At 50.1% G+C, this 19,943-nt stretch overlaps 1 protein-coding gene across 5 annotated transcripts in view; it reads left to right on the top strand.

Annotated features, from left to right (window-relative positions):
* Nucleotides 1–19,943, top strand: part of PARVB (parvin beta) — a 144,028-nt gene that overhangs the window by 84,490 nt on the left and 39,595 nt on the right. For 3 of the 5 annotated variants that reach the window (XM_033233677.1, XM_033233678.1, XM_033233679.1), the window contains exons 4-5: nucleotides 8,927–9,029; nucleotides 19,731–19,871. In XM_033233677.1, coding sequence (XP_033089568.1) covers nucleotides 8,927–9,029; nucleotides 19,731–19,871 — 244 coding nt within the window. Of the gene's footprint in view, nucleotides 1–8,926; nucleotides 9,030–13,937; nucleotides 14,013–19,730; nucleotides 19,872–19,943 lie in introns of all 5 variants that reach the window. The other 2 variants (XM_033233676.1, XM_033233675.1) reach the window with 1 other exon arrangement.

Below are 19,943 nucleotides of genomic sequence, written 5' to 3'. Positions count from 1 at the left end.
GATCACCTCCCAGGGGCCGAGGGCACAGGCCCAAATTCTCCGTGGGCAACGTTAGGTTCCTTATCACATACCTGGTCTTCGGACTTTCAAAGGCCCATGTCTGGAGCTGTCTTCTCCACTTCTTTCAGTTTTCTCTCAATGCTTCTTCCTTGGAGACGTATTTCCTGCCCCTGTCACTCCATCACTCTCCTCCTAACCCCAATTACTTTTTCTTCGCTGGGCTTACTCCTGCCTGGAGCCATTTCCCGCTTACTAGTTTGTTTTTGGTCTTTCTCCTCCCCTAGAATGTAATCTTATGCTGTGAGGGACCTTGACGTTCTCTGGCCTGCTGAATCCCCAGGGCTGGAGTCCTGCCGCACACACAGAGCTAATTCATCCTTGATGGACAGTGAGAGAATTCATGGGGGTTTGTGTCAGCAGCACCAACATGAGGTTCACACCAGGATCTCCCAAGATGGCATATGGCTTAGAGACAAGACAGATGTGGTTGCTTTTTGTTGTTGTTGCTGTTGTTTTGTGTTGTTGTTTTGAGATAGGGTCTTACTCTATTACTCTATCACCTAGGCTGGAGTGCAGTGGCACGATCTCAGCTTACCGCAACCTCTGCCTCCCAGGCTCAAGTGAGTCTCCTGCCTCAGCCTCCCAAGTAGATGGGATTATACGCATGCACCACGACGCCCAGCTAATTTTTTTGTATTTTTAGTAGAGAGAGGGCTTCACCATGTTGGCCAGGCTGGTCTCAAACTCCTGACCTCAAGTGAACTGCCTGCCTTGGCCTCCCAAAATGCTGTGATTACAAGCGTGAACCACTGTGCCCAGCCAGTTGTGTTTTTTTTTTGCTCCACCCCAAACCTGTGAGATGGCAGGGAGGAGGCTCTGGGAAGAGGAGGTGAGGGTGGGGGTAAACCTGTGGATTGGATGCTGATGTAGGTGGTCCCAGGTGCTCGCCTTGGGAGGAGATGGCCAGTCTGGATGGTGCAGACAGAACACCTCCATCCACATTACCTGCATGATTCTCTCTGCTTTCCAGAGCATCCTTTGTGTGCTGTGGACTGTCATGATCTAATGCTAGTGGATTACATCTAAGTAGGCCTTAATAGAGGCCACCTCCCAATGGTTCCTCGGAGGCATTCAGTCCTGAAGCAGACGTGTTAGTGGAAAGCACGGACCGTATGCAGGCCTGAGCAGGTCAGGGAACAGACAGGTCTGGCCGACATCCTGATCTGCTGGATATGGTGGTGTGGCCATTGTTTGTGGCCACATTGCAGTCTTGAATGTCCCTCTTGGAAACGGGGGACATTTCCAAGGACACCTGGCTGGTCCTCTTGTTTTCTCTTTCTCTGTTCTCTGTCATCTGCACTTTTTTTCCTCTCATCTTGATTGCCTGTCCTGTCTTCTCCTGTAGATACCCCCTCTGACCTCTGTTGCCTTGGGACTGTCGCAGTATAAAATATTGTGAGCTGCCCTCTGCTCCTGTTTAAAAAAATCCTTAGCTCTGACTCAGCCAGGCACTGAGAATGAGGCCAGTCATTCAAAACTTGTCTCTGAGCATTGATTATACTCATGTATTATACTGTTAAGGAGTGAAGGTCGGCTCTGGGGTCAGCTTCCTGGATTCAAATCCCAACTCAGATTAAAGTGGGAGGCTAACAGCACCAACCTGACAACCTCAAAGTGTCATTGTCAGGATGATGTTAGATCATACACCTGATCACCCATTAGCACTGTCAGGGCAGTGCTGGGAACATGAGTGTGAACAGGGCAGCCCAGGAGGGAGGTGAATGGGCAGACGGGCAGTGCCAGTTTGGAAGTGAGTGCAGGAGCCTGGAAGACTTACCTGAAAGTCATCTTTGCTGGTGTTTCTTCTTGTGTATTTTCTCTAACCTTCTCCAGCAGCGACCTGAATTACTTATGGGTGAACAGTGACTGCTGCCCAGGCAACTAGAGGTTCATAGATGAGATACTTTAAATTTTCAGTGATTCTTAAAAGAGGGAGGGGCGGCGGGGCGCGGTGGCTCACACCTGTCATCCCAGCACTTTGGGAGGCTGAGGCGGGCAGATCACGAGCTCAGGAGATCGAGACCATCCTGGCTAACACAGTGAAACCCCATCTCTACTAAAAATACAAAACATTAGCCGGGCGTGGTGGCGGGTGCCTGTAGTCCCAGCTACTTGGAAGGCTGAGGCAGGAGAATGACGTGACCCGGGAGGTGGAGCTTGCAGTGAGCCGAGATTGCGCTGCTGCACTCCAGCCTGGGCGACAGAGCGAGACTCCGTCTCAAAAAAAAAAAAGAGGAGGGGAGTGGCTATTCTTATGCTTTCCAGAATGAATAGCCAAGGGAAACCTATACAGTTGCAATTTAAGGAGAAACCTAGACCTGGCCTTAGCCTCCGGGTCCTGGTGCAGATTCCTGCACGCAGCACCTAAAACCTTTGCGGTTTCCTGAGTGATAGGAATGTCTTTTGTTTTTCATAATGAGACCTGGGTTTATGCTAATGAGGTGACTCAGGGTGGGGGCTGGCCCCAGTGTAACCAAGCACAGGATTAGAGGGGTGGGGCTGTCAGTCCTACCCACCCCCAGCCTCTGGGAGGGGTGGAGAGGGACTGGAGAGTGAATCAAATCGCCAGTAGCCAATGATGTAATCAGTCGCCTACATAATGAATCCTCCACAAAACCCATCAACAGTGGGATTCAGAGAGCTTCAGAGCTGGGGAACACCCATGGAGGTGCTGAGAGGGGGACACGCAGGGAGAGGGCATGGAAGCCCCTCCCCTCCCCGAAAACGCTGTCCTATGAAGCATTTCCTATTAATTACGCTGTCCCTGAGTTCTTTTTTTTTGAGACGGAGTCTCACACTGTCGGCCAGGCTGCAGTGCAGTGGTGCGATCTCAGCTCACTGCAACCTCTGCCTCCCGGGTTCAAGTGATTCTCATGCCTCAGCCTCCCAAGTAGCTGGGATTGCAGGCGCCCACCATTACGCCCGGCTAATTTTTTGTTTTTTAGTAGAGATGGGGTTTCACCGTAATACCCTGGATGGTTGCAAACTCCTGAGCTCAGGCAATCTGCCTGCCTCAGCCTCCCAAAGTACTGGGATTACAGGCGTGAGCCACCGCTGTGCCTGAGTTCTAATCTGTATAGTAAATTGGTAATCCTAAGTAAAATGCTTTTCTGAGCTCTGTGCATTCTGGCAAATCACTGAACCTGAGGTGAGGAGCCCTGATCTGTCATCAGCGGGAAGAGGCTCCTCAGGCAGCCTGGTAGCCCCATCTGCAGCTGGTGTCTGAAATGAAGTCCGTTTGGTGGGACTGAGCTCTTAGCCTGTGGGGTCAACTCCAGGTAGTTGCTGTTAGAATCAGACTGAATCGTAGGACACCCCTTTGGTATCAGATAAGCAGAGAGTTGCTGTTGGAATGACACACGTTGGGTGTCAGGAAAAAACCACGCAGAACTCCTTAAGCAGACTGGTTGAAAGCAGGCTGACTACATCTCATCTGGGGGTGCGTCTCCCCCCAAGAGCAGATTTCACATCTCATTCCCCGCTTGATTGGACAAGACCCTTCCTGGTCTTGAAGTTCTGTTTTCTTCCTCCCTTTGTCTCTGTGAAGAAAGTCAGCTGCATGAAAACTATTCTCTGGGCAGAAATTAGTGCTGTTGGAACCACACAGAGGTGCCCTCCGGTGCCCCCTGGCCCCCACCAGGCCGCGTCTCCTCCTGCCTGTTGCAATCAGCCCTCGTCTGACTCTTTTTGGAAGTAATTAAAACGTAACTGTCATAGCTCCGGGGGAGACAGGCTGCAGATCCTGATTATAATTCAGAAGGATCTAAAGGAAAAGTACTTGTTTTTAATTCTGGTTAAAGCAAAATCTCGTAAGACATGCGTGATGGAGTGGTGTGCACGAGCACAGTTAATGCGCATCCTAGACATCTGCCCGCAGGATTCGGGGTGGCAAATGAGTGCGTCCCTAAAAATAATGACTAGTGCTATCTTTCAAAAGTCTTTTGTGACACAGCGGATTAAGATGGATGGCCTGGGAGGTACAGCGGCAGCATGAGCTGTGGTATCCAGGAATAAATTGTACCTCCTCGGGGTGGCGGTGGAATTCGGCTGTGAACGGTTTTTGCTTCCCAGAGCGGACCTCTGTGGCCTGCTGCGTGGAATTTGATTTTAATCTTTCTGTTTGTTATTTTTAGGTTTGGTCTGGGACCGGGTTCGAGATCCAGATGTGATTTTTTTTTTTCTTTTTTCAGTTTTCTGTATAGCAGCAACATTGTCTCTTGTGTGTTTCCTAACAAGACTGAGTTCTGAGCACGGCAGCCTCTGGAACCAAATGTCTGCATGCCTAGGAGACCTTTCTAGAAAGTCCATAGATGGCCCTGCGGTTTGAGCCCCTTCTGTGGGTCTGTGCCTGCTTTAGCCACTGGGAATATGGCATTGAACAAAACACAGGCCCCGCCTGGGAGGAGCTGCCAGGCCAGCTGGGAAGACAGACCTGATGAGTGAAAATGAGATCACGTGGCCTGCATGCTCCGAAGAAGGCTAAGGCAGGAAACAGGACTATTTTCTCCCCACTGAATTGTCCTGGTATCCTTGTTAATATCAGTTGACTGTGATGTGAGATTTATCTTGGATGCCTCTTTCTGTTCCATGGGTCTGTGTCTACCTTGATGTCAGTCCTGCAGTTTTGATGACTGGAGCTTTGTAGTCAGGTTTGAAACGGTGGAGTGGGGACCTCCAGTTTTGTTCATCTTTTACAGATTGTTTTGGCAATCCCGGAGTCCCTTGAATTTACATGTGCATTTTATTATTATTATTATTATCATCATCATCATCATCATCATTATTATTTTTAGATGGAGTCTTGCTCTGTTGCCCAGGCTGGAGTGCAGTGGTGCAATCTCAACTCACCGCAACCTCTGCCTCCCAGGTTCCAATGATTCTCCTGCCTCAGCCTCTAGAGTAGCTGGAATTGCACACACCACCATGCCCGGCTGATTTTTATATTTTTAGCAGAGACCATGTGGGCCAGGCTGGTCTCAATCTCCAGACCTCAAGTGATCCACCAGCCTCGACATCCCAAAGTGCTGGGATTACAGGCATGAGCCACCGCAGCCTCTATATGCATTTAAAATCTGCTTGTCAAGTTCTTTAGAAGCCATCTGGAGAGTGATTAATTTGTAAAAATGATACTTATTATCTTTTTGAACTGCCAAAGTAATATATGTTGCTGAAAACCTGGAAGACAGGAAAATCCACCAGAAGGCAGGGCTATTTTTTCATATATGTCTCTTTAGACTTCTCTGTGTTTTTCATTTTTCTTATACAAATGTGGAATCATTCCAGAGCTAGTAAGCGTCTGGGGCCACATTTGGCTTAGTACCTTGGGAGAAATTAGAGCTGGAGTTACTGGGTCATATAGTGTGCACAGGGCTAGGGGTTGACTTATTTTCCTTTCTGAATGAAGACTCTGAGGTCCAGAGAGGTTAAGTGAATGACTCAAGGTCACACAGCTAAAACTCTGGTGGAGCTGGGTCTTAACGCAGACCCTACGTATTCATGCCATGCTGTATTTACACAGGCGTGTGCACCAGTGGGTCGGGATTTTAGGGGGTGTTTTAAAATTCTGCCTGCAAAACTTCCTATTTTTTTTGAGACAGGGTCTTGCTCTATCACCCAGGCTGGAGTGCAGTGTCCCCATCACAGCTCACTGCAGCTTCCTCCGAGGCTCAAGCAATTCTTCTGCCTCAGACCCCCTAGTAGCTGGGACAACAGGTGTGCACTGCTACACCTGGCTAATTTAAATTTTTTTTTTGTAAAGATGGGGTCTCACTTTGTTGCCCAGGATAGTCTCAAACTCCTGGACTCAAACAATCCTCCCGCTTCAGCCTCCCAAAGTGCTAGGATTGCAGGTGTGAGCCTCTGCGCCAGGCAAACCCATTTTAAAGCCATTAGCCAAGAATTATAAAAGACACACAGAATATGACGAGTAGTCACTTATCTAGTATTTACGGCATCTCTCGGGCTTAGGGCTTTGCTGGGTGGTCTGAGGAGGTGGAAGAGGCACTGTCGCTGGCCTTACCTGGCTGTCAAGGGCTGAGTGGTTGGTGGAGGGAAGAGGTCTGTGGCCTGGGAGGCTGCATGTGGGAAGGAGGTCAGCCGGGGAGCTGGGAAAATCATGGGGAACTCATGGTGGAAATCAGGGTGGTGAGAGAGTGGAAGCAGGCAGAGGAGGGCTTCGAAGACCAAAAAGGGTAGTTAGGACTGCTGCTCCGTGTGTCTGTAAACTTAGTGTTCCCTCTCAAAGTTAAATGACACACTTTGAAAACAAACAAACAACAAAACAAACAAAAAACAAACCCATAAAATCTCACTAAATGGCCAGAGCAAGTTCCCGGGGGGCGGGGCATAGACGCAGGGGCCTGGGTTCTGTGGCTGGGGAAGTTGGCTCGGGGTCAGTGGCTGGGTCGGTCTTCAAGAGCCACCCTGGGTGGCACTCCAGGTCTCTTGATCTGGGGGGAATACCCTGACTCGAGCGGTTTCATGGCCCCCTCCCCTCACAGCCTGGGGGAGAGTCCAGGGTCGGCCCTGTCCCCCTCCCCCCATTCCTGTCACTGTTAGTCCCCTGTGCTCAGCTCACCGGCAGGGATCCTCCTGGCTGTCCCCTCTGCCTCCAGTGCTCTTTCCTCAGGTGTCCTGCCTGCCTGTGTTCCTGCCTTCCTGCTTTCCTGCCTGCCTGCCTTCCTGCCTTCCTGCCTTCCTGCTTTCCTGCCTGCCTTCCCTGGAAAGGAGCACGCCTGGGGTGTGGTCCTGTTAGAGTCCTGTTAGAGACGCTCACGGGAACCCCCCCACCCTCCCGTGGGAGGAGCATGGGGAGGTGGGCCCTGTGCTTAGGGGGCCTGGGTTAGGGACAGCGCTGGAAGTTGCAGGAGGGCATAAACCGGCCTCAGAAGAGAGTGGGGAGGGAGAAGGGGAACTGTTCAGGGCCCTCAGGAACGCACCATGTGAGGATTGGGGGAGTCAGGGAGGATCCCCCAAGGGAGGCTGCAGAGGGTGAAAGAGGAGGGTAGGAAGCCAGTGAGTGTGGGGGCCTGTGGGCCATGGGGGGTCGGGGGAGGCAGCTCCTTGGGAACTGAGGGGGTTCAGGTGCATCCCTGGGACTCCCAGGCCAGTGCTCTCCCTTGCCCTGCCGGCCGCCTTGCAGAGATGGCGCAGGGTGGAAGCAGGGTGTCTGGTGCTGTGCCCCTGACCTTCAGAGGTGGCGTTGACAAGACCAGAATGCCAGAGGACCATGCACCTCTCCCTGCAAACCGCCCTGTAATTTATTTTTACCTCTGTTCCTTGTGGGCTTGTCTGTCAGGTTTGATATTTTTGTGTTACTGGGAAAATAGAGTGTGCTTCACAGAATTTTGCCTTGTGGCCAGTGTCGCAGGTTGCAGCTGTTTCTGAGTGACAGGGGACGGTATATTCTGGACTTGTGTCCTTTTGTTCATCTCTGAGAGGGGCCATAAACTCCCATTTCCGAGAGGTTACTGGGACCAATTAGATCACTGCGTTAGTTTCCCTTGCACAGGAAAATCACGCACTCCGTGCCATTGATCGAGTCCGTTTTATTTGTGGAACAGACATGTCGGAAGCAGAACTGGCCAGGTGGAACTGTGTTCGGCGGGAGTCCTATCTTTCCATAGGTACTTTCACAATGGAAGCAATCTTCTTCTAAAGCGTATCACCCAGTGAACTGAATAGAAAATCTGTTGCGAAAAGGCTTAAGAGGAAGACTGGCCTGGAAAAATGAAACTCACATCCACAAAGAGATTTGTACCTGAACGTTCATGTCAGCACCACTCACGGTACCTAAAAAGGGGTGATAACCGAAATAAGCATCAACCAAGGGATGGAGAAACAAAATGTGGTCTCCCATGAGATGGAATATGATTCAGCATAGGCACGAAAGAAGGACGGAAACATGCTGTAACATGGATGAACCTCGAAAACACGCTCAGTGATAGAAGCCAGACACGAAAGGGCACACATCATCTGCTCCTGTTTATATGAAATGTCCAGAAAGCCAAATCCATGGGGAGGGAAAGTAGATTCATGGCTATGAGGGTGTGTGGGAGGGAGACAGGGAGAGTGGCTGCTAATGGGCATCGGTTTCTTTGGAGGGTTGAAAATGTTCTAAAATGGATCATGGTGATGGTTGCACAATTTTGTGAATATCCTAAAAGCCATCGAATCACACACTTTTAAAGGATAAATTGTGTGGAGTGAGAATTCTGTCTCCATAAGGGTGTATACAAAATGCAGCTGAGGGTGGGCGCACCAAGCTTGTCAGTAATGATGCATAAATTCCCTTTGCTGTTCTGGGTTCGGGTGGGTTGAGGCTTAGGGTGACCAGGGAGGAATGGACATCTTGTAAGTCACCTTGACTGTCTTGGGGTGAGGAGAGTGCAGTACTACCAATACTGAATCATTTGGCCCCCCACCCATACCAAGGTGAACACCAGATGCTCTGGTCCTAGTGGCTGCAGAGTGGTGCAGCCTCTGTCCTTGTGCTAACTCGACTTGGTGGTGGCCCCAGAGCTGTGCAGCCTCTGTCTCTGTGTTTGCTCTGGTCCTGGTGGCCACAGAACTGTGCAACCTCTGTCCCTCCACTTACTCTGGTTCTGGCAGCTGCAGTGCTGGGCACCCTCTGTCCCTGAGCTTGCTCTGGTCCTGATGGTGGTCCCAGAGCTGGGCACCCTCTGTTCCTGAGCTTGCTCTGGTCCTGGTGGTGGTCCCAGAGCGGTGCACCCTGTGTCCCTGTGCTTGCTCTGGTCCTGTTGGTGGCTGCAGAGCTGTGCAGTCTCTGTGTCTGCACTTTCCCTGGTCACTGTCTCATCCCCGTGGCACTGGCGGAGTGAGGCCATAACACCTGCGTCTCCTTCAGGTCCTCCTCGACTGGATAAATGACGTGCTGGTGGAGGAGAGGATCATTGTGAAGCAGCTGGAGGAAGACCTGTACGACGGCCAGGTGCTGCAGAAGCTCTTGGGTGAGTCCACAGCAGGGACAACTCTGTCCCACCCCCATCTCCCTGTAGCAGCCCTGGGCTGGGCCAGGATTCTCTGCATAGTGACATGGTCCACAGGTCCTAGGAGGACACTAGAAGCTGCAGTGTGCCCTTCCCAGGTGGTGCCCTCAGGCCCTGGGCTGTGGCTTCAGGGTCCTCTCTCTCCTCGCCGTTTCTACAGAACACCCAGCCATGGGGCAGCAGCAGGTTGGGGACAGCTTCCAGAACTGCCTGCGTCTCCCATTCTGTTGGGGCTCAGACCCACTTTGCGTCCCTGCCATCCGCTTTCAGCTTGAGCTCCTTCAGCTCAGGATGGGAGGCAGCGGGAGGGAAGTGGGTCCCCAGCGATATTCTGTGAGTGAATGTGTCGCCAAATACATGATAGCTCACGTTCCCTCACCAGGGACGGGCTCTAGTGTCTGCGTTTGCTGGGCGAGGGCGGGTTAGTGATCTTCCCGGGACTGACGGACACATGGATCGATGGCCAGACAAACTGGTTATTTATTCATCAGATGTTCGATGAGTCCCGAGTGCTGGGTGCCAGGGATACAGCGATCTTTGAAACAGACGTGGTCCCTGTCCTCAGGAACTTACAGTCTGTGTGAAAAGACAAATATTTTCGAATAGTTACAGTTACTGTTGAGATTGGTTGTGATGAGGGCCTTCGGAGATGCGACAGGTTCTGAGGAGAGGACCCTGGCCTGGCCTGGGGGCGGGGCAGCCTTGCAGCTCGCGCAGAAGAACAAGCAGGAGTTTCTAGGCAAAGAACGGAAGAGCAGAGTTCGCAGATGATGAATGAGGGGAATTCTCAGACTCATGGTGGGTTCTCACGGTGCCTGTCACTGTCGTGTCTCATTGTCACAATGGCCCTAGGAGGCAGTACTGCCATCACCTTCAACAGGTGGGGACGTTGAGACCCGCAGTCTCCTGGTGAACAGCCAGGCAGCCTGACCCCAAGCATAGCTCCCAAATCTGACCACGGGGCCTTTCTCTGACCTGGTTACAGAGCAGCCGTGGGTACAGGGCCTGGGTCAGGCTCTCCTGCACGATCACAGTTGGTTTTCACAACAGCCCTGGGTGTCTGGCTGAATGATCAGGTGTCCCTGGTTGTCCCCATGATGACTTTTTATTTGGATCTAGGACCAAATCACACACGAATGTTTGTCTCTTCTTTTAGGTTTCTTTCATCTGGACCGCCTTCCCTTTCCCTCTCTCCGTTCTGTTCTGTCCTTCCATCTTTTGTGACGTTTTGGGAGGGTCTGGGCCTCTTATCTTGTAGGATATCCTCCCATTGGGATCTGTCTGTCTCCTCGCGATGAGATCTGGGTCACATGTTTCTGCTGAGAGTGTGACTGCGCTGCCTGCATGCCCTCCTGTGGGCATCACATCAGGAGGAGAACACGGCGCCCGGCTGCCTGGCAGTGGTGGTGCTAAGGATTGGGCCACTGGGTTCAGGCAGTGGCCTACGGGTTTCTCCATTGTAAAGGTGCTTCTTTCCTTTTAAAAAAACTTTTTTATTTGTTCTATTTTGGTAGAGTCAGGGTCTCACTCAGTTGCCCAGGCAGGAGTGTAGTGGGGTGAACATAGCTCACTGTACCCTCAAACTCCTGGGCTCCAGTGATCCTCCTGCCTTGGCCTCTAGAGTAGCTAGGACTACAGATGTGCACCACCACACGTGGCTGTTTTTTTTGAAACGGAGTCTCACTCTGTCACCCAGGCTATAGTGCAGTGGTGCGATCTCAACTCACTGCAACCTCTGACTCCCTGGTTCAAGTGATTCTCCTGCCTCAGTCTCCTGAGTAGCTGGGATTACAGGCACATACCACCATGTCCAGCCAATTTTTGTATTTTTAGTAGAGATGGAGTTTCACCATGTTGGCCAGCCAGGATGGTCTCAATCTCCTGACCTCGTGATCCACCCACCTCAGCCTCCCAAAGTGCTGGGATTACAGGCGTGAGCCACCACGCCTGACCGGCTAATTGTTTTGTATTTAAAATTTTTCTGTGTTAGAGACAGGGTCCTTGCTCTGTTGCCCAGGGTGGTCTTGAACTGGCCTGAAGCAATTCTCTCATGTTGACCTCCCAAAGTGTTGGGACTACAGGTGTGAGCTACCATGCCCAGCCCTTCTTTCCTTTTTAATCAGTGGTCTTCAGAGGGATAGACTCTGAGACTGTATGAACGTCCTATTCACCCATGAAGCACTCCCCATGATTGTATCATCCACTGATTATCAATCTCTCAATCATACTAAATATCATCTCTAAATATGATGCTGGAGGTTGCAAAATAGTGATTCCTCTATGTTTATCATGGCTTCCCCACTTATTAGCTGGTATTTTCTTCTTAAATTAGCACTTTTCTTCTCCTGTGTCCTGTTTTGTTTTTGAACATCCACAGAAATAAAATAATACGTTTCCCTGGACTGATGGATTCTTTTATGTTCCAAAGGGAATGGTAATTAGACAGCAAAATCTGGGCCCTGTGGGTGCTCATGGCTACCGGGGTGTCATTGCTTCTAGTCTCTTTGAGTCAAAAGAAGTAGGAAATATATAGCTTTTAAAAATTGTGAATTCACTTACTTCTCATTCCAGTTCAATGCTACAAGTTTCTCCCTTAACTGTCAGCATTCTGTATTCCCATCTCCAGGGAGAACCTTCGTTCCAGAAATATAGTTGCTGTTTACTCTGATTGCATACAAAAGTAGTGTCAGAATTACGATACCAATACTTCTATCAACTACAAACATGCTAGGTACAAGGTTTCTTTGCCATTATTTTTTAACTATGCAATATGTACGCTAAGTGTATATAGTCAGAATTCTGTGTTCAGAACTTCACAGAATTAATTTCTTTTTGAGTGGTCATGTCATCCATTTGATGTATAAATAGATTAGTTTCTCTCTGTATTTAGTTTTTGGGTATATGTTTACACTTAATTTTATTTAATATTACTTTTAAAAATGTAAAGCATTTATATGCTTCACAAGTCAAAACTATGAAAATGACATACCTTGAAAGGTCTTAGCCAGGTGTGGTGGCTCAGCCTATCATCCCAGCACATTGAGGGGCTGAGCCAGGAGGATCACTTGAGCCCAAGAGTTTGAGACAAGCCTGGGCAACATAGTGGGACCTCGTCTCTACAAATTACCAGACGTGGTGATATGCACCTGTATTCCCAACTGCTCAGGAGGCTGAGGCAGGAGGATCACTTGAGCCTGGGAAGTTGAGGCTGCAGTGAGCCATGATTGTACCACTGCACTCCAGCCTAGGCAACAGCGTGAGACCCTGTCGAGAGAGAGAGAGAGAGAGAGAGAGAGAGAGGGAGGGAGGGAGGGAGGGAGGGAGGGAGGGGGAGATCTCACTGCTTTCTCTTCCACCTATACACTCCCAGGTAACAATTTTCAATGGATTCTGATTTTATCCTTCTTATGTTTCTTTACAAAAGTGTCCATACACACAACTACTCTTTTCCCTTTTGTTCCTTGCATAAAAGGTGGTGTATTTTATACATTCTTTTACACACCTTGCTTGTTTCACTTAATGATATGTTCTAGGAATCCTTCCATGTGGAGACCACCTTTCTTTTTCTTTATGGCTGCATTGTACTCCACTGTGTGGATGTTCCTTAGTTTATTCACCCAGTCTCCTATGTGGGGCATTTTTGTCATTTCTAGTATTTTTCTTTCACCAATAATATTGTGGGACTATCCTCGTTCAGATGTTGAAGAAACTAGAATTGTTGACTCAAGTGTAATGAGTTGCTTCCTTGAGCTGACCACTGTAGAGGAAGAAATTATCAAATTCGGAGAGGCTTCACCTCTCACCTCTGGGCTTCCCAGGTCTGTTGTGCCTTGGTTGATCTTTCTTGTAGCCACTTTCTGTCTTCTCTGGACTGTTCAGTGTGCAGACATGATGTAATATTTCCATTAAAAAATGGCTCCCTTGCTCCTGCAACACTCCAGTTTCTCTGCATCACTCAAATGTATTGACCATTAGATTTGGCACCTGATGGGTCATTGGTGGCCCAGATAAGAGCCGTTTTAGCATAGTGGTGGGGGTAACATCCTGATCAGGAAGGGTTCAGAGGCAGAGAACTGTGCCTTTGAGATGCATAATTTCGAGAGGGAGAGAGAGGAAGGGAGTGAGGCTGTGGTTGCTGCAGCTCCTTTTCTTTGTGAGACAGGGTCTCACTCCATCGGCTGACCTGGAGTGCGGTGGTACAATCACAGCTCACTGCGGCATCCACTTCCCAGGCTCAGGTGATTCTTCCACCTTAATCACCCGAGTAGCTGGGAGTACAGGTGCATGCCACCATGCCCAACTAATTTTTTGTATTTTTTGTAGGTACGAGGCTTTGCCATGTTGCCCAGGCTGGTCTTGAACTCCTGGGCTCAAGCAGTCCACTCACCTTGGCCTCCCAAAGTATGGGGTTTACAGGCATGAGCCACTGTGCCTGGCCATAGTAGCTCGTTTTCATGTCTGTCCACTGGAAACCATCCAAGCTACCTGCTGAAATTACATGTGTGGAGCCCCTGGCACAGGTCTGTCATCAATAAGCAGGAGTTGTTATTGCTATTGTTTTTTAAACAGATAAATAAATGCCAAGAGCAGAAATAAGGAGTGTCTGACTCCCTGCTGGGTACCCCATCCACCCCAAGTCCCCTGGGTGACTGGCGCATGATAAACATTTGTTGATTAAGTCAATGAAAAAATTCCTGCAGTTTCATTACCTATAAAGATTGTGGGATCCTCTTGTGGGAAATGAAACGGGGACAGATAAATGAGTATTGTTTGGATTTTTGGTCCTCAGTGCCAACCACAAGCTCCGGAAGGGATCAGCTATTTGCTGAACAGTCTTTCAGTTCTGATAGAGCTCTGATATGTTTTCAGGGTCCCCAAATGCCTATGACAGTGGCCTCAAGAACTCAGTGTCCCCTTGTACGTGGAATAGCATACCTCTTCAAGGTCAGCAAGAGATTCCACCTATGTCATCCCCAGCATTGGTGGGGTCAGCACATCCTCTGTCTGGGGTTTTCCTTTTCTGCTTAACCTCCCTGCTTTGATGGACTGCACAGACAAGCCCCATCCTGGTGGAAGGGTCTCCCTGTGGGCCATCCTGGGGGGATCACTCCCACAGACAAGCCCCATCCTGGTGGAAGGGTCTCCCCGTGGGCCTTCCTGGAGAGTCACTGCCACAGATAAGCCCCATCCTGGTGGAAGAGTCTCCCCATGGGCTGTCCTGGAGGGTCACTCCCACAAACAAACACCATCTTGATGGAAGGGTCCCCCCATGGGCCGTCCTGGAGGTTCACTCCCACAGATAAGCCCCATCCTGGTGGAAGGGTCTCCCCGTGGGCCATCCTGGAGATCTTGGATGTGAAGATTTAGCTGTTGCTGGTGTTGGCCCTCTGTTGAAGCAGTCCCTCCAATTGGCTCCCTGCCTGAAGCAGATACTTTCTAATATTTTCAGAAGCAAACTTGAACGTTGTGTTCACTTTCATTTTTTATTTCTGATTCTTTTGCCTGCACCTGTGGCTTCTCCCACCCAATGAGTTGAAACAGTATGTCCGCAAGCCTTGTGTCCGGCAGCCTGGCTATGGAACTGGCCCTCAGAATCTCAGGACAGGCTCTGAATTTGCATCTGCATCTCAGCCATGGTTGCCTATAAACCATGCCAGTGCTTTCTGTGGAGTAGAATTACAGGGGCATCTTTAAAGCCGCATCCTCCCCTCTCAAGACACATCCTTTTGGTTCCCTCTTCAGTTAGCGCTGGCAAATGCAGCACTTACTCTGGAGTTGCTGCGATTGTCCATGAGTCCTGCTACCTCGGTTGTGTTATCCATAAAGTATAACAAGAGGCTTCCTTTGGCTTAAGCAGCCTTTTTCTTGTGGAGTAGCTGCTGTTCCATCTTGTTTGAATAATGGCATAAGCACTTGAGAAGGCAATTCTAAAATCTCTGAGTGTCAAGTGGTTTGACATATTAATAGCACTGTTTTTTTTTTTTTTTTTTTTTTACTGATAAAAAGAACACTGGATGAGAATATTCAGATAGTAACAGAGCATCAGAATGTCTTGTCTGGTTTTGTAAATGTTGTTACACTGAAAAGACATAATATACTGTTGATGTGATATACTCTTGATGTGATACTACTGATGTGATCACCTGATCCTTGAGCTTCAGATGCCAGAAATGACACCAATGTAGGCATTCAGCTCTTTGGCTTTCCATGGGCAGAAGCCCAAACCAAATAGGAGACTTTAGCTAAGTACCAAGGTCAAAGCCAACTTCTGTGCATCTGTAGTAGAGAAGAGGTCTGAGGACTGGGCCGGGGCTGTCAGCCATTAGTGGTCAGGAAGAGGAAGTTCTGGCAAAGGAGGCTGACAGGGGTCAGTCACAAGGGAGGGGGAGCCAGAGGAGTGTTGCATTTGGGAGGGGTAAAGGAGGTGTTTCTAGGAGGTGAGAGGGAGTGAGAGGAGGAGAGAGAACAGACCTCTAGTTTGGCCATGTAGAAATTACCCAGAGTGAACCAGCAGGACCCCAGAGGAGTCCCTCTTCTATTTTTTTTTTTCTCTTGAGATAGTGTCTCACTCTGTTGCCCAGGCTGAAGTGCAGTGGCGTGATCACAGCTCACTGCAGCCTTGACCCCCTAGGCTTAGATGATCCTCCCACCTCAGCTTCCCCAGGTAGATAGGACCACAGATGCATACCACCATGCCCAGATAATTTTTGTATTTTCTGTAGAGCTAGGGTTTTGCCATGTTGCCCAGGCTAGTCTTGAACTGGGTTCAAACGATCCTCCCACCTTGGCCTCCCAAAGTGCAGGGATCACAGGCATGAGCCACTACACCCAGCCGAGTCCCTCTTCTTGAGAGAAGGTTCTGAAAGCAACTCCTGGGTTCTCTGCCACATGCCAGGTTTCTGGGGGTGTCGCTCCCCGGTGTTTGCAGTGCAGCCCTCAAGGTAGACTGCATATGGTCAGAGTGAGGTGCCCGTGCTGTGGGAGCTCCTGACTGTCGCCCTGCCGCTCACTCATGGGCACGCCCTCTCCTTGTGAAGGTGAGGTTCTTCCTCACATGTGTACTCAACCCCACATGTGGCCATCACTGTGGGTCACCTGCTACATGGGAGAATCCTCCCCAACTTTCTCTCTTTCTGTGCTAGGAAGATAGGAGTCCTGGCCATGATGGAGCCCTTAGCTGCTCCTGCGGCCCCTGCCAGTGGGACAGTAATGTCTGATGATGCAGGTGATCATGTGTCGTATTCTCTGCAGCACAGGAGTCACCCAAGACCCAGCCTAAGGCAGCACTCAGGCATGGCCAGTCTCTTTGGTCTCTGTTGCCTGCTGTTTCTGCCGCCAAATTCCTATGTTCAAGTCCTATATGCGGGGCCCACCCATGTGACCTCATTTTACCTTAATTGCCTCTTTAAATACAGGCACATTGCAAGGTATGAGAGCTTCACCCACTAGGAGAGATGGGTAGCCTGGCAGGCCCCCTCTGTCCCTGCTACCAGCCAGACCTGGTTGAACCTCGGAACGTGACTGTATTTATAGAGGTAGTGGGATAGGCATGGTGGCTCACACCTGTAATCCCAGCACTTTGGAAGGCTGAGGTGGGCGGATCACTTGACGTCGGGAATTCGAGACCAGCCTGATCAACATGGCAAAACCCCGCCTCTACTAAAAATACGAAAATTACCTGGGCATGGTGGCGCACACCTGTAATCCCAGCTAGTCAGGAGGCTGAGGCAGGAGAATCACTTGAACCTGGGAGGCGGAGGTTGCAGTGTGCTGAGATGGTGCCATTGCACTCCAGCCTGGGTGACGAGAGTGAAACCCCATCTCAAAAAAAAAAAAAATGTAATGAAGGTAAAATGAGGCTATGCGAGTGGGTGGGCCCTAATCCAATATGTCTAGGGTTCCTATAAAAAGAGGAGATTGGGACACAGACATGCACAGAGGGAGACCGAGTGAGGACACAGGAAGAAGAGGATAGCTGTCTACAAGCCGGGAGGGGGCCTCAGAAGGGTCCACCCTGCCGGTGCCTTGATCTTGGACTTCTGACCTCCAGAGCTGTGACATAAATCTCTGTTGTTTAAGCCGCATGGTCTGTGGCATGCTTGGTTGCAGCAGCCCAGGCAAATGAATCCAGTGTCCTCCGCTCCTCTACTGACTCCTCTTCCTCCACCCTGGGTGACGTGGCCATGTTCAGTCTGCGGGGTTGGATGGTGGCAGGTGCAACGGGGGCGCGTCACGCTCCCCATCTCCCTGGTAGGCGAGGCTCTCGGACCACCCAGTTCCGTATAATCCTATCTCTCTCCTTCCTTCTCCAAGCTGCCCTGCTCTGCCCTGTCTGTGGTTGTTGAACACCTGTGGGACCTACTTGCTCTCTACTTCCAGGGCGCAAATTCAGACAGACAGCTGTGGATGACTCAGCGAGGAACTGTTAGATCCAGATGGAGGGAAATAAGATGAATAAGCGGGAATCATTTCCACTCCCCTGCAGGATGCGTTTTGTTGGGCTGCTTTGTTTTTTCTCTTGCAGTCACTGCCGCTCAATCTGATGTTATTTACGGGTGTCTGTCTCCCCACTAGGAACCTCTGTTATCTGTGCCATATCCAGCACCTAGGATAGTGCCTGTCCCATAGTAGGTGTTCAGTCCCTAGCTGTGAGCCAACAAACGAATGATTGAAGGGGTATTCCGAGCCCAGCAGGCCTTGCTCTAGAATTTTATTATCCTGAAAGGGATACCAAAGCAGTTTGTTTTCTAATTGAGGGAGGGGAGGCTGCTGGGGAGATAACACTGAAGACATGGGGGCCTCTGGCTAAAATGCTTTCAACAGAACTTTGTGCTGGGAATCACCTGCAAAACAGAAACCCCATTTGAGCAGCCTGGACTTGATTGCTTTCATGATCGCCCATCAGTGCTGGCGTCACCAACAGCAGCTGTGTATTGAAGGCTCTGTGCTGAGTGCTTGCAGTCACCCTCCTAGTGAACCATCTCACGATGCTCTGTGACGTCGCTTTTGTTGTTTTGCAGAGGGGATCTGTCGGTAAACACTGGAGTCTTAGAATCGAAGACTAGCAGGGAAACTGGGGGTCCTTATTGCCGTGTGGCCCTGCAGCAGGCATGGGGTGGGGCGCTGGTGGCCGGCACCTGCCAGTACCTACTGCTAACAAAACGGAAATTGAAGGAGGTGCAGGCTCGGCTGGAGCTCAGCCTCAGTAATTGAATCTTGACGAAATGTGACAGTTCTTGTCTGCGCTCCTCCAGATTGCTTCCTGTTCATTCTTGGTAATAAAATCATCACCAGTTCTGTGAATATCTAACTTCCTATTGTGGTGTCAGAATGTTAGAGAAACGAGAATGGGAGCCTCACGTGTGTGGGGAGGCAGAGGCAGCTTCTAAGACCTTTTTAAAAATTATCTTTATCAGTCCTCTCCCTTCTGGGACCCACACGGACGGTCTTCTCACCTCCTGACCCCCACTCTCGTTCTTCCCAGGTAACCTCTTTGCCTCTCAATTGCATCTTGAATTATGTTTTTTCCATTTTGTATGCATAGAATGTTCCCGAGTGTAACACCCACAGTTTTATCCTTAACTCTTCTGCCCTTTTCAATCTGGAGTCATTCTCTAAGGAAGATTAGTGACCTGAAAGCTCAGGGTTCCATGGTTCAACATCTCAAGATGCCCCCATGGCCACGTGGTAACTTGCCCCACTTTGGGGACCTCCTTGAGGCCAGGGTCAGTCCTGGTGGTTCTGAGTTCCTTCAGCATCTCTCTCTTTTCTCTCTTCCTTCCTTCCTCCTTCCTTCCTTCCTTCCTTCCTTCCTTCCTTCCTTTTCTTCTTTCTTTCTTTCTTTCTTTCTTTCTTCCTTCCTTCCTTCCTTCCTTCCTTCCTTCCTTCCTTCCTTTCTCTCTTTCTTTCTTCTCTTTCTTCTCTTCTCTTTCTTCTCTTTCTCCTTCCTTCCTTCCTTCCTCTCCCTCTTTCTCCCTCCCCTCCCCTCGCCTCCCCTCCCTCCCCTCCCTCCCTCCCTCCCTTCCTCCCTTCCTCCCTTCCTTCCTTCCTTTCTTTTCTTCTTTCTTTCTTCCTTCCTTCCTTCCTCTCTTTCTTTCTTCTCTTTCTTCTCTTCTCTTTCTTCTCTTTCTCCTTCCTTCCTTCCTTCCTTCCTTCCTCTCCCTCTTTCTCTCTCCCCTCCCCTCCCCTCCCCTCCTCTCCCCTTCCTTCTTCCTTCCTTCCTTCCTTCCTTCCTTCCTTCCTTCCTTCCTTCCTCTCTCTCTCCTTCCTCCCTTTCTCTCTCTCCCTTCTCTCTCTCTCTCTCTCTCTCTCTCTCTCTCTCTCTCTCTCTTTCTGAGGCAGGGTCTCACTCAGGTTGCCCAGGCTTGGGTGCAATGGTGTGATCTTGGCTCACTGCAACCTCCACCTCCCAGGCTCAAGCACTTCTCCTACCTCAACCTCCTGAGTAGCTGGGATTACAGGCATGTACCACCATGCCTGGCTAATTTTTGTATTTTTAGTAGAGATGGGATTTCACCATATTGGCCAGGCTGGTCTCAAACTCCTGGCCTGAAGTGATTCACCCACCTCGGCCTCTCAAAGTGCTGGGATTACAGGCATGAGCCACCATGCCTGGCCCTTCCAGCTTTTTCTGACCCTCTCCTCTTGTCCTTCTCATTGCAGAAAAACTGGCAGGATGCAAGCTGAATGTGGCTGAGGTGACACAGTCCGAAATAGGGCAGAAACAGAAGCTGCAGACGGTGTTGGAAGCAGTACATGACCTGCTGCGGCCCCGCGGCTGGGCACTCCGGTGGAGCGTGGACTGTGAGTTCCACACCGCAGGGGGAGGGAGTGTCTGGAGGGAGCCCGTCCTCTCGACATTCGTCATCCATATGT

The sequence above is a fragment of the Trachypithecus francoisi genome, unplaced genomic scaffold (assembly GCF_009764315.1).
Source record: "Trachypithecus francoisi isolate TF-2019V2 unplaced genomic scaffold, Tfra_2.0 Lachesis_group14, whole genome shotgun sequence".
In the NCBI taxonomy this organism is placed as follows: Eukaryota; Metazoa; Chordata; class Mammalia; order Primates; family Cercopithecidae; genus Trachypithecus; species Trachypithecus francoisi.
Note: the sequence above shows the minus strand (reverse complement) of the source record. Positions and strands in the feature narration are given on the sequence as shown.